At 43.1% G+C, this 15,367-nt stretch overlaps 1 protein-coding gene across 1 annotated transcript in view; it reads left to right on the forward strand.

Annotated features, from left to right (window-relative positions):
- The window catches only part of LOC122810646 (lysine-specific demethylase 2A-like), a 1,654,939-nt gene that overhangs the window by 268,684 nt on the left and 1,370,888 nt on the right, over nt 1-15,367 (forward strand). The window contains exon 9 of the mRNA XM_044082219.1: nt 8,466-8,559. Within this exon, the coding sequence (XP_043938154.1) occupies nt 8,466-8,559 (94 nt within the window). The remainder of the gene's footprint in view (nt 1-8,465; nt 8,560-15,367) is intronic.

Genomic DNA, 15,367 nt, shown 5'->3' on the forward strand with positions numbered 1-15,367 from the left:
CTCTAATCCCCCTCCAGGGGAAACTCCAAGAGACGCTCTGGTGCATGCTTGGCCTCCCGGTCTACTTTATGCCTATCCTCCGCTACCCCTGATGCTGCAACTCTTACAGAAAGCCTCACGGTTGGGGAGCAGGATGATCCTCATTGCCCCATTCTGGCCTCGGCAAATTTGGTTCCCTTACCTGTGGTCTCACCTTGTGAATCCTCCTTGGATTCTAGATCCCACTCCGGATCTCATCTCCCATCCGTCGAACTTACCGACCCCAAACCTGGGCAATCCGAAACTGACAGCTTGGTTGCTCCAGTTCCACTCCTAGTTAGGACTCCCGGTATCTCTTCACCAGTCAGTCATCCTTGTGGCAGCGCATAAGCCTTCCACCAGGAAAGTGTACCGCAGTAAATGGAAACGTTTTTCCGTCCGGGCAGAGCATCATGATCTAGATCCCTTTACGGCTCCTCTTCCGTCTATATTAGACTTCCTAACCGAGCTCTTTCAGGAAGGTGCTAGTTGTTCAACTGTCAAAGTGCAATTGGCAGCCATATCTCACATTACCATGTGGGACATGATACAGGGCCTTTGATGTCGGCCAAGTTGTGTAAAACCTTTCTCAAGGGCACCTTCTTACTTTGACCACCTATAAAGGAAGCCATGCCACCATGGGATCTTGCACTAGTTCTTCAAGCCTTGACTGCTCCACCTTTTGAACCCGCTTCTTCAGTAGATCTCAAATTCCTGTCTTGGAAAACAGCATTCCTTTTAGCCATCACTTCAGCAAAGAGAGTTTCGGAGCTTCAATCTCTTTCTGTGAAGCCTCCTTATTTGATCTTTCACCCAGACAGAGTGTACCTCAAGATCAATCCCTCTTTTCTTCCCAAGATAGCATCAGAAACCAACATAAATCAATCCATAAATTTACCGGTTTCTTCCCTAAATATCAGAATAAGGGAGAGTACAAGCTGCACTCACTAGATGTTCATAGGCAGCTTCATTTTTATACTCATAGAACAGCTGGCCATAGGCAATCCGACCAGCTGTTCGTTTCCTTTGCCAAATTTTATTTCGGGAAAGCAATTTCAAAAGTATCTTTATCACGCTGGATTTCTCAATATATCCTATTGGCGTACCAAGTCTCTGGGACACCCGCACCAGAAGGAGTTCGTGCTCATTCCACCCGCTCCATTTCTACTTCTGCGGCCTTCAAGTCTAGAGTTCCATTGGATGATTTGTTCGGCAGCCACTTGATCTTCATCTCAAACCTTTATTAACCACTACAAACTGGACGTGATTTCTAGAGGGAGAGCATCCTTTGGCTCTGCGGTGCTTCGCAATATCCTTCCATAATGGCCACCCAAGGTGCAGGTAGCTGGGGACTCTGTCCCACAGGTTGCTGACAAATGAACTCCCTACTTCAGATTTAGAAGTTATGTACTCACCATAACGTTCCATCTGAGTAGGTAGCTTCATTTGTCTGCAACCATCCCCCCCTTCTTCCCCCTGGCCTTTTTCGGATCTATTTGTAGTTGGATACCCATTTTTTTGGGTAAATATTGAGGGGCAAACTCGATCTGAGGTCATGGAGGGTTAGCAGGGGATTATGGGTGAAGGGAGGAGCTAGGAGCTCGGATCCATTAGCTTGAAACAAGTTGCCAGCTCGGATCCGATATCGGATCCAAGACCCACAGGTTGCAGACAAATGAAGCTACCTACTCCGATGGAACGTTATGGTGAGTACATAACTTCTAATTATTTTCCATCAGGACAGGGTTTCTCTAAGGACAAACCCAACATTTATGCCTAAGGTAGTATCCAGTGTGGCTCTTAATCAAACCATTCATTTGCCTACTTTTTATCCAAATCCCCAGAATAAAGGGGAGAGACTTCTGCTTTCTTTGGACATACGCAGACAGCTACGCTTCTACTTGGACAAAACTAAAGCTTTCAGTAAGACTGAGCAACCTTTAGTGGCATATGCTGCAGGATCACAAGGAAAGGCTATCTCAAAGCAGACTATTTCAAAATGGATAGGACACTGCATTCGTTTCTGATATTCACAACATGGCAAATCAGTGCCTAAGGGCATTAGGCCACATTCGACCAGGTCAGCAGCCTTCCTCAGAGGAGTACCAACCAAGGATATTTTGGAGGCTGCAACTTGGACTTCAGTGCACACTTTTACAAAGCACTACCACTTACCTCTTTACTCTAAATCCAGAGCAGGCTTTGCCACTGCAGATCTACAGGGCCTCATAGCCACTCCTAATTCTATTTGGACCCAGCCGCCCAACCTCAGCTTTGGGATTCAACCCAAGTGTAATGACTGCAACAGTGAAACACGAACATAGTACAGTTGTGTACCTACCATAAATGTAGATGTTAGAGTGTATTCACTGTTGCAGTCCAGGTTACCCACCCGCCATCCCCCTTTCTTTGCTGGGACTTATCTGTACTTCTCTATTCTATACAACCTATGTGGTGTATTTGCTTGTAGATGAAGGTAATGTTTATTTTAGTGCATGCTTTTATAAGCAATGTTTTTAGCCTACCCTTTTGGGGGCACCTGACATCTGGGGCAAGAAAAACTGAAGAAAATGGCGTCAGCTGCATCTTGTATATCCCTGGCGCACTGACGGTCAGGGAAGAGGCGACAGCAACCGATGCTGGACCAGGACTCTGGAATTCAGGCTGACTGCGGGTAGCCTGCCAACAGGATAACCCACCCTTATCGGTTCCTTCGTCGGCTCCGATCCCTTCATTGGCTCCGTCCTTGGAGGGATCCTGGCACCAGGACTCCCTCGGTTCAGAGGGGGCGAGTGGCATCGGACCCTTGTCGGACCCCGTTCTCCCTCTCGAAGCATCGGCGCAGATGAGTTCGTCCCCGACATCGGCCTCGGAGCCGTCCCTCTCGGTGCCAGGAGGAGCTCTCATCACTTCAGAGCTGGGTCCCTCCTCTTTGCCTGATAGAGCGCCTTTGAGGTCATAAGGAGTGTGCTGGCTCCTATACCGGCGCCACGGTCGGCCCCATCGGCCCCTCCTATGGTGCCTGCTTCGGCCCCTGCTTACCCTCCCGAACCCAAGCATGGAGAACCAGAGCTTCAGGTCGCCCCATTGGGCGTATCCTCCTCTTTTGAGGCCTCCCCTGATCCTGCGGGGGAGCCCCCTCGGAAGAAGACATGCAAGAGGAAGCATGTTGACTCCCCGGAGTCAGTGATATCTGACACCGACCTGGATGATTCAGAAGAGTCCCCAAGGTCCCCCTCTGAGGATGTCTCATTTTCTGACATCCTAGAGATCCTTAAACAGAGGGGGAACTGGTCTGCCCTCAACCCTTCCGAGGACGAGTGGTGAGCTTCACTCCAGAGGCAGAGGAGGGAACAATAATAGATGCCGCCCGAGGGGCAGGGGGGGTCCGCAGAATCAGGGTAGCAGAGAATCTTTCTCTGACAAACCCTTCCAGCACCTCTGAGGAGCTGCCTGACTGTCCACCTTCGGAGGCAGTCGGGGGAAGATTATCACTGTACCCAGAAGCCTGGTATTCCCTCACGCAAGACAAATGGGTACGGTTGATCATATCCGAGGGTTACAGAATTCCCTTTATTCACACCCCACAGCAGCCAAAAGGGCCCCTTCCAGACGTTCCACCCGGTCTGAGGGATCTAGCAGCACTAGAAGTTTCAAAGCTGCTAAGAAAAAGGGCCATCCAGCCAGTCCCAACAGACCAACAAGGATCCGGAATCTACTCCCAAGTTCTTTTTGGTACCAAAAAAAGACAAGGGGACTGGAGACCTATTTTGGATCTCAGCAGGCTGAACAAGTCGGTTCAAAGAAAGAAGTTCCAGATGGTCACGCTACAGTCCATTCTACCCTTTCTGGGTCAGGACAATTGGATGTGCTCTATAGACCTTCAGGATGTGTACTACCATATCAAGATGAACAGGCACTCCAGAAGGTTTTTCCGCTTCCTGCTGGGAGCCAGTCACTACCAATTCACAGCCCTGCCCTTTGGCCTCACCACAGCCCCCAGGGTGTTTACCAAATGCATGGCAGTGGTTGCGGCTCACCTGAGACGACAAGGATTCCAGGTGTTTCCATATTTAGACGACTGGCTCCTTACTGCCACCACCAGGCACCAACTACTTCAATCCAGAGATTACGCTGTACAAACATGCAACGCGCTAGGTATCCCTCTAAATTTCGAAAAGTCTGCATTGTCACCTTGTCAGTCTATTACCTTCATAGGCTCCGTTTTAAACACAGTGGAGCTCTCAGCAAAACTACCTACACAAAGAGTTTCGGACATTCGCAACCATGTTCAGATCCTATTACAGGAGAGCAGAGTCCAAGCCAAATTTGTACTAAAAACACTTGGTCTCATGGCAGCAGCAATCACTTTACTCCCCCTAGCACGTTTTCATATGCGGATCCTGCAGTGGATGCTATTTTCCCAGTGGTCCTTTCAGCAGCTCCCCATGTCACACACCATTCTAATCACTCAGTCATGCAAAAGACACCTTTCTTGGTTGACAATCTCCTCTCAGGTACTCCATGGCAGACCTGTGGTCCTTCCTCCTGTTGCCACTGTGACAACGGATGCCTCCCTGATAGGGTGGGGGGGGCATTTTAGGGGCAGGACAGTCCAGGGCACATGGCAACACTTTGAATGCCACTTGCACATAAATGTCTTGGAAATGAGAGTGGTACTTTTAGCGTTGCAGGCCCTTCAGGACTCTCTACCCACCGTGACTATTGCAATTCAAACAGACAATATGTCTGTAGTGTGGTACATCAACAAGCAAGGCGGAACCAGATCCTACCCCCTATGTCGAGAAGCACTCAGACTTTGGCAATGGGCGATCTCTTCTCAATGGTTTCTGGTAGCAACGCATATTCCCGGGAAGTCCAACATCATAGCGGACAGACTGAGCAGAGCCATTCTCATGCCTCACGAGTGTTCTCTCAACCAGATAGTAGCGGAAAGAATTTTCAGAAGGTGGGATCAACCTTGCTGCGACCTCTCTGCGACACCTCTAAACAGCAAGTGCCCAAACTTCTTCACCCTCTTCCCTCTCCCAGGTCTACCCCCCAGAGACGCTGTAGTTCACAATTGGCCCCGAGGTCTTCTGTATGCATTCCCCCCCCTTTCCCTTGATTACTCAATTAATCCAGAAAGCGACTTCCTTGAGAGCCAGGATGATCCTCATTGCCCCTTACTGGCCTCGACAAGTTTGTTTTCCGTTCCTGCAACGCCATCTACTGGAGCAGCCCTGGCGTCTGGACCCAGTGCCAGATGATCTGACCCATCAATCGGGCGGGCTGCATCAGTCCCTTCGATCTCTCAACCTCACAGCTTGGTTGCTCCACTTCCAACCCTAGCCAGGCTTCCCCTTATCTCTCAACCAGTTCGCGATATCATCCTCGCTTCTCACAAGTCTACTACCAGAAAGACTTATGCTAGCAAATGGAAGCGTTTCTCTGTCTGGGCAGGGGGAAAAACACGTGGACCCCTTTACGGCTCCTGTCCAGACAGTTCTAGAGTTTCTAGTAGAACTCTTAAGATTGGGCTCCTCCTCAGCTACCATCAGAGTTCAACTGGCAGCTATTGCAAATTTCCACGTTGGCTTGTCGGAGACCAGCATCGTGTCCCACAAACTTTGCAAAGCCTTTTTAAAAGGAACCCTTTTACTTAGGCCCCCGGTTAAGGACCCTCCCCCACCATCCGACTTAAATTTGGTACTGTCTTCTTTAATTCTTCCTCCCTTTGAGCCGGCGGCTTCTTGTTCGTTGAAGTTGCTCTCGTGGAAAACACTCTTCGTAGTAGCCATCACCTCAGCAAAGACAGGTCTCGAACTTCAAGCCCTTTGCGTTCGCCCACCTTATCTTGTTTTTCACAAAGAGAGTGTCACTTAGGACTAATCCATCCATTTTACCCAAAATAATCTCAGAGAAAAATCTGAATCAGACCATAGATCTTCCAGTCTTCTTCCCAAATTACACCAATAGAGCTGAACGAAAGTTACATTGTTTGGACGTTCACCGTCAATTACGCTTCTACCTGGATAGAACTAAGCAGATGAGAAAATCAAACCAGCTCTTCCTGCCTTATGTGGAAGGGAAGCAAGGCCAACCAGTCTCTAAGGTAACTTTGTCTAGGTGGTTGTCCTGTCCTTATCATGTTGGTCTATCAGTTGAGGAACAGGGAACTTCCTACTAAGCCTAGAGCCCACTCAACCATAGCTTTAGCTTCTTCAATAGCCTTTCAGGCAAGATTGCCAATGGATTCCATTTGCGCAGCGGCCACTTGGGCCTCTCCTCATACCTTCATTTCTCATTACAAGCTCGATATGGCCTCCAGAAGTCGGGCTGATTTTGGTTCCACTGTACTCAAGAGTTTGTTCCATTGAGCCACCCAGGATTTAGGTGCTAGGGACGCTGTCCCATCCAGCAAGAATGAAGGCGAGATTGACAACTTAACATTGAGAAGTTATGTACTTACCATAACGTTCCATGTTAGTTGTCTTCTCGCCTTCTTTCTTGCGTCCCACCCTCCATCCCCCTAGCCTGGGAAGATCTAGAGTACCTTGTGAGAGTTATTGCCACCTCAGTTATATCCTCAGCTAGCTCCCTTGCTCCCTCTTTTTTGCTAGCTCTTCTCGAGGGGTTTATATATATATATATATATATATATATATATATATATATATATATATATACATATACACGAGATCTGGGTATATGACGCCTAGCATTATGGGGCATAGCATAGCCTCGAGCCTGTAAAAATAGCTCTTGAGTTTTAGTATTAGGCCGAGTCGGAGCCGAGGTTCGGCTCTGAACCCATCCAGCAAGACAGAAGGCGAGAAGAAGACAACTAACATGGGACGTTATGGTAAGTACATAACTTCTCATTTACTGGGAAAGTCCGACTCGAAATGAAGCCAATTTTCGGTGGAGGCCTTGGGAGAAACTCTCTAGGCAAGAAAACATGCTATTAAAAATTCATATTACCATGGAAGATTGTTTTGCTCATTGCTCTGACATCTGCTAGGAGAGTATCTGAGTTGTAAGTTTTTATGGTGAGTTAATCCTACTACCTCTTTTTTCACAAAGACAGGGTTTCTTTGAGCAGAAATCCTACTTTTATATCTTAAATCACCTCAGAGCTCACTTTAAGACTGTTCATGTGCCAGATTTCTTTCCTGATCCAAAGAACAAGGGAGAGAGAATTCTTCACTCTCTGTATGTCCATACAAGACTCTGGTACTGTCTAGACAAAACTCAACCTTTTCATAAAAACTGACTAGCTGGTTGTCTCCTGTGAAGGTAAGAGAAAAGTCAAAGCAGACTATTTTGAGATGGTCTCATTCTAATTTTTCTTATACTCACCACAATGACCCACTTCTGGGCAGGTTACAGTTCATTTTACAAAGGCACTGACTTCTTTTGTGGCTTTCTGCAAAGTAGTGGACTCCAATATTTTAGAGGCAGCAGTATGTAATCTTTTACCAGGCCCAGAGCTAGGAGTTTTCTCCTGCAGTCTTGACTTGTTGGGCTTCTGCAGTCTTTACTTTATTGGCATCCTCCTTTTCTTTTCTTCTCTTCTCTAAGCTGTGGTAGTCTAGCCATATATTTAGACTACTGAATTAGTATTCTGTCTTTGAACATAGTGCAGTTGCTTAATTGAAGCTTACAATAACAGTAGATGTTCTAATTGATTACTGTAGTAGCTTCTGCTTCCTCCAGTCCCCAATTCTTGCCTTTTTTTTTTTTTGTGGTGCCAGGATGTGTATTTGTCCTACCTTTTCTCTTTCTCCTGGGTAAAAAACAAAAATGCTCTGAAGATTTTCACAGTTAAACTTCCTATTTATGGAGGCCTGTCCAAGTTCCTGATGGAGTATGTGGAAGGTACCCAAAGCTTTGTTGAGCTGGCTGGGTGCAGTGGTAGGAACCATGTAACTTAGGCTACTGCAGCAATGATTTATTAGAATATCTGCTGTTGTGGTAACTTCTGACTGTAAAGTTGCAATTGCTAAAATTTTTGTCTGCAGAAATATTTTGATGTAAAAAAAAAAAAAAGCTTCTACTGTCTTTAGCTTAGATTTAAGGTTAATTTTAAAATGATCAGTATAATGCAATGTAGATTGCTTCACCAAATATAATCTATATATGTATGGAAAGTATATGCATACATGTATCACTAAAAAAAGAAGGGGTGTTGTATACAGAACACAAAGCTTTAACTTTTAATGAGCCAAGTAGAGGAAGCTGCAGGTCATGTATACATGACTTCAAGAAGTTCTTGTTGGAGCATACATTTCTAATAGTCCACTTATGCATCTGATTACAGGAAACTGGTTGTCTTTTGCATCCCTTTTTCCTTTTACACAACTTCCTCACTTAATTTTGAGTCTTCATTCTGTGTCATATCAGTTTAGATTCCCTGCTAATGTATTGCCCTGTTTTTTTTTCAGGTATTGTCTAATGAGTGTGAAAGGCTGCTATACTGATTTCCATGTTGACTTTGGGGGAACATCTGTCTGGTACCATGTTCACCGAGGAGGAAAGGTAAGAAAGTAGCAATGCTTTTTCTTTAAATTGCACCATTAGTCCTGGGTGCTACAAATCTTCTGCTCTGTGGCCTAATCCTGCTAACTTGACTAATGTTTTGAAAGATGTGCTTTTAATATTGTGGATTAAAGCACGTGTCTGAAAAACCTTGGGACCTTCATTAAGCTAGAAGGTAGTTGCTTATGAGCACAGTTTCAGTGCTGTTTAACTGAGAAACATCACAGTAGTGAAGTAACACCCTACTTTATAAGGGAGTTAATTTTACAGCAAATGATTAGATGCAGTAGATATAGTAGGTGCACTCTAAACACAGAGTCCAACAAAAGGAACAGCAAATCTCAAAGCTTTGGTAAATCTTTGCTTGAACACCAGAATAAAGTTAAACAGAAAGTCTATTAACAAGCAAAAATAGCAATAAAGTAGTGCTACATCAGCAGAAGACAAGGTCAGCAGTAAACTCTTAAAAGAAGTAAAGGAACATACTGACATGAGAATCTGAATGACACAGTGATTGCCAAACAAAATATAAATCAACATGCACTATTGGCAGCCTGGTGCCACTCAATGCAAATGATTCATGAAGAGAGATCTGAAGAATGGTCCTGAAGAGTAGTATTTCTCTGGATCTGTCCTGCAAATGGGGTGTGACTGATGTTTTTGTTTTCTCCAGAGGTAAACTGCAAAAGTTTTGCACTGGAACACCTCTTCCAGAGGCCTGGGCAACAAATGCCATTTCCATCAGCTGGGCAGGCCTATTTATGTATATCCTTCTTCCAGCTTTTATTATCAGGGTAATAATGTATGACAAGCCAGAAATGTCATTGGTAACTCCCTTTTAGCTGAGGCAGCACAAGTTTTCCCTGTTAATATGTATGGTAAGAGTAAAGCTTTTAATGTAGCATAAAATCAATAAAACATCAGCTCAAGTTCAAACCAGGCACAATACTGACTTACAAGTTCACTCGCTGGATCGCTGGTAGTAAATGCTAGTATGTAAAAGAAGCAGCCAAAGCTATAAATCCAAAGCGAAGTTCCACATTGAGTAAGATGTTTAAAGTCTTTGCAGACCAAAGAACAGTTTATAAATGTAAAATGCTGACAGTCTCTTCAAGCAAACTGGAAACAGACTTGGAAGTTAAAAGCTTTCAATAATTCCAAAACCTTTATTCAAGTATAAAAGAGCTTTTAAATGTGCCTCAGCATTTGAGCTTCTTGACCCAAAATAAGTGTGTGACATCCCATTCCAAAGACCTTAATGTTGAAGGTACAGATGATATACTCAGGTCCCCACAGGCACATGTGTCTAGATGATGTATAAAGCAGTTTTACTAGGGGATCCTGCGGGTAGGGCTTCCTGAAAGAGCCTTCACCAGCATGGGATCTTGGGTATATCGTAGAAAAGCTACCATTGTTTTCCTTTGAGCCAGCTACTTATGCTTCCATTAAGTATCTTTCCTTGAAAGAAGTGTTTTTTAATGAACATGGTTTGTGCCATGAGAATTTTGAAGCAACTTGCCCTTGTATAGGAATCCCTTTCTTGTCTTCCATAAGGACAGAGTCACACTTTTCAGTAACACTTCTGTGTTCATCATTAGATCTGCCTTGCAGTAGTCTAAACTGTATGGGATTTATCCTGTCAAGGTTCACATGACAGGACAGCTTTTAAAATTTTAAGGCACATTCCACACACCTTAACTGCTGTACAGCTTGAGGACAGAAGTATGAAGTTGGTGGTTAGGGAGCTAAACTGTCAGTTTTCTTGCCATTGAAGAGTGGTCTGTCATGGCTTCAGAAAATGTACATGCTAGTTAGCACTTCTTCAGTGCCGGGGCAGTTAAATACCCCATTGGGGAATATCTTATTTTTTGTCAGGAAATTCTCTGTCAAAATTTGTTGCTGGGACTTAGAAATAGTGGTTTTAGGTGGTGCCGCAATTTATTAATTTATTTATTATACTTCAAACCTTGCTCTTTTAGACTGGAGGGAAGTGCACTATTCTAAGATTCCATTACTTGCTTGTCACCAAGTTCTGAGATGCAAACTCATGCTTTGCCTTTGTTCGGCTGTCCTTTTCGGGCAAGCAAGAACAACTCTTGTCAGAATCAGAGGAGAAAGCAGACATCGTTCTTTCCTGATGTAGCACTGAGGCAAATGATTCACTGGAAAAGGACAGATGTTTATCACATTGATTACTGCTGTGTAGCCTTAGCTGTGCGAGTTCCGTCTTTCATAGGATAAAACAGCCATCCAGCTTTCAAAGCTTTAGGACACCTTCTATGTGCTCAAAGTACTGTTCACCTCAAACTGAGCTAACTAAAATGACAGCTTTGTACACAAAACCCTCCCCAGCTTTCCTGCAGTTGAAGAGCGTGATCCTTTGCAGGCTTTTGAGGATTGACTGTTGACTTGCGCTGTTTCTTTGGGCAGATAAGCTCCCTTTAGGATAAAACCCTCCACATTAAAAAAAATGTTTTATTGTACATTCTTGTTAAGGAAAGTTATTTTTTTAGCTTAGAGTTTGTGTTTTACCGGACTGTCACAAGACTTGAATGTACTTTTAAACTTTCAGGAAAGAAGTGTGCTCCTATTTTAAAGTAGTTTAATGTAGTAGAAAAATATATTTTCTGTGGAGAATTTTACTTTTTGGAGCTTGCAAATTGTTTTAAAGTGCTTTTTATGGCGTTTTTATGTGGAAAAAATGACTTTTAAAGACTTTTACTTGCTTGTTTTTCCTGGGAAAGAGGCACCATTTTTGGCTTGACCATGAACAGTGTTCATGGTTGGTCCTTTTTCCATCCACAGAAAGAACAGGTTAAACAGCCTTTGCCATCACAGCAGGCTAGCAAATTGACTCAGCCTCTGGTGGGTGTTTGCTGTGGCTATAGCTTGTTCCTCAGACCACTTATCTTGTACCCCAGATCCCACTGACATAGCACTTGCCACCTCTATAGACTGAACAAAGTAAAACACACCTTGGAGCGCTAAATGCAGCTTTTATCAATATAAACTACTGTGTGTAAACAAAGTAAAGCTGTGCCACCACGGTAGAGGTTAAAACAAGTTTAATAGACGCAAGCAGTAAAATCTATAAAAACTGTGAAACTCGGAGTAAAAATAAATGCAAGTGGATAAGCTCTTTCTGCACTTGCCTTCTTCAGTTCCTGCTTTCGTAGTAGAAAGTCCTGGTTTTAAAAGGTAATGATCTGTCAATCTCTGTCATCTCAGAAGTCTCCACCCCTTGAGCAAAGGCTTTAACAGGACCATTCAATTCAAGCCAGGGGAACTTGTCAGCAATCCATCCAGTCTCAATTTCTGTTTTGTTGAGTAGATTATCTCAAACTTTCTTCAATAACTTCCAATGTCATGAAAGAAAACTTGTGATCGGGGTATTTGGCAGTACGTTGTTGTGTAATCTGATGTCATTCAAGTGATGCAGAATTCATTCCTTAAAGGATCTGTTGGTCTTGCTAACACGAAATCCATTGCACAGACAGCAGGTAGCAACATTTGTAACATTCTTAATGTTATGATTTGTAAACTCTGAGCCTGTATGTTTTCAGGGTAATCAGATGCTTGAATAGATTGCTGGAATTTATGGAGCCACAAGCTCTGCATTTTCTTCAGGGAAATGTACCACTTCTCGAAGTAATTGGTCTAACTCCAGATCCTCTTTTATCTGAGCACAATAACCTCTTAAGTTGTTCTTATTCTTGTAGCAGAATCTAGGCATCTCACCAACTATCCATCTAATGTTATCATCAGCTGTCAGTATCTTCCAGTTCCTCCTGATAACCTCATGTACCTGTTGAGCTCAAGTAGGTGTGTTACTTTGTTTGGCTTTTGTTCTTTATTGCACCAGGGATGCACATGGCAAGGGAGGAAACATTGAATTTGGATTACCAACTGGAGAATGAAGCACAAGTTAAATCTCCTGTTTCAGTGAGCATGAGTAGAAAGTTCATGGTATGTTGCCTAACCAGGTCAAACTTTTACTTAAACTCAGATTATCAGATGTTACCACAGATGCTTCAGCAACACCATCGCAAATGGAAGCCTTTGATAAAATCTTCGAAGAGGTTGAGAATGCGGCCTACAGATTGAAGAGGCTCCAGTGGCAATGCTTCTATGTGGAAGCTTGCTTACATCAGTGTTACTCCAAGAGGCCTGAGAATTGGATGTATGCCTACATACAGTAATGCACATCCAGATTTGTTGGGCAAGTGGCAAACCCTGAACTTAGAGACTAGTTTTTAAATATATCAAACTTTTGATTGAATACTTTTGACCCTTTGAAGAAGCTGCTAGCCTTGTAGAATGTAAGCAAACCGAGAGAGAACATACCATCGTCTGACACTTTAAAATTGAAGAGTTGCAGCACAATTTGACAGTATATGATAGTAAACTTAAGACCCAAAAAAGTAAGAAGCTTGCGAGGGACTTTATAAACTTCAAAAATGGCAATATTTTTGACTGGCCTAAGCAGCAGGCAGTGACAACTTTAACAATAAAATAGTCAAACAAGGAGCATATGGACACCCAACTATACCTGCTATAAACACCAAAATTTCTCTGACAAACAATTGTAGAGATGGAGAGGCAGCAGCTGCCAGTTCTATGTCACTCACTTCCAAATCTCCCCAAAGAGTGCTCATCAAAACCTAGAACCTAAAACCACTGGCAAAAAAAAACTGACAAAATTAGAAGCAATAATGAAGGGGGTGTCATTGCAAGGGCTAGATCTAAGCACTCTGCATTACACGTTCTGTTTCTTCTGGAGCTGCCTGTACTGCTGAAACACTACTAGCTGTACAAGAAGAATCATTCCGTCAGCAGAGGCAAGAAAAGGAGAAAGATTTCCACTTGACAGCAGAGGAAATAGATGAAGCAGAATCCCTTGTAGTTAACATTTCACAATATACACTAAATGGAACACAAATATCTGTGCTAAATAAGGGTCCCTCTCTTATTCCTGGACTTCCCTCCAGACTTAATGAGTTTGTAATGGACATTAAGTATTTTAGCAGGAATGTACCGCTTAAAAATGTTTGATAATAATGATAGCAATGACTTGTCTAACATTCTGAATAAGCCAAGCACATTTGTCCCCCTGCCCCATCCAGCAGTAGGGGTTTTCACCAGAGTCTGTAAAATGGAAGCATCTCAGCTTCAAAACAGTAGGAGTCGCAGTGAATTTTATAACCTGAATACTGATGAAAAGGATGCTTTACAGGAACTTGTACATAACACTGTGATAAAACCAACTGATAAAGGGGGAGCTGTTCTAGACAGGACTGATTACAACAGTAGAATGTTGGATATGCTGAGTGGTAAGACATAAATGAAAATTTCTAAATGGGAAGTGAACAAACTGATCAATAAAATGATTATTTATATGATTATTTGATGCTAACACATCCATTGACCCTGATTATTAATGGCCTGTTGAAAATCCACAAGGACAGACATAATCCACCAAGGCATCCTATAGTTTCCTGGAAGAGGTTGGATAACAGAGCCAGCATCTGTTTTTGTAGAACAGAAGTTGAAATCGGCACTCCCTCAAGCCACAGCTGTATTGAAGGACACCCTCCAATTTCTACAGAAATTATTTCACTGTTTTCAGTCCTTGAATGACAGAACTAATGTGTGATGATGGTAACAGTGGATGTCAATAGTCTTTTTTATGGTCATTCCAAATGACTTTGGTATTGAGGCCGTAAGGCATGTTTCTAAATCAAAGGAACATGTTTGATGTTACTACCATTTCACAGATTTGCATGTTACTGGATGTTATTCTAGAGAACATTATTTTCATTTACAGGGATTAACATTATTGGCAGAAATGGGGTGGTAGCGATGGGCCCTTTGTATGCTAATAGTTATTCCAGTATTGTTATGGCCCATTGGGAGAATGACCATGTTCTTAGTAATCTAAATACATGGAAGACCTGTAGAGCCTACTATGGGAGATTTGTGGATGATGTATTCCTCCTACTGACAGGGAATGAACAACTCTCTGAATTTATTGAATACATTGGCAATACTACATCCTTCCTTGAATTTGAGGCTTATAGTTCTAGAGAGAAGATATATTTTCTATATACCACAGTATGGAATGGATGGAAATCTCAGTTCTCAAATACATAGGAAAGAGGGCTGGAAAAATCATTTATTACATAGGACCAGCATGCACCCTAGACATGTTTATCCACATGTCATTAAAGGTCAGCTTCTTAGAACATCCAGACTTTGTACCAATGAAGACACACAAGGAAGAGACGGATCATTTGATACAATGTTTCCACAAATGTGGGTATAAAGAGGGAAATCCAGAAAGGAGTCCTGGATAACAGGTGTCTAAGAAGTACGAGATGTCAGCCTTATTTTTTTAGATGGAGAGACATATAAGGAAGATGAACTGAATCCTAAAGAAAAAAAAGTGAAAATGGGGGGCTGAGGTGCTTGCTTCTGTTCAGCAATAATCAGCAAGTATGTGAGGTTATCAGGAGGAATTAGAAGATACTGATAGCTGATGATAACATTAGAATAGACAGTTGGCAAGACGCCTATATTCTGCTTTAAGAATAAGAAGAACAGAGGCTATTGTGCCAGGATAAACATAGATCTAGAGTTAGACCAATTACTTGGAGAAGTGGTACATTTCCCTGCAGAAAATGCAGAGCTTGCAGATCCATAAATTCCAGCAACCTATTCAAGCATCCAATTACCTTGAAAACACAGGCTCAGAATGTTTGCAGATTCTAACACTAAGAATGTTATATATGTCACCCACCTGCTGTTTGGG

Source organism: Protopterus annectens, chromosome 9.part0 (genome assembly GCF_019279795.1).
Source record: "Protopterus annectens isolate FY-2018-M chromosome 9.part0, PAN1.0, whole genome shotgun sequence".
NCBI lineage: Eukaryota > Metazoa > Chordata > Ceratodontiformes > Protopteridae > Protopterus > Protopterus annectens.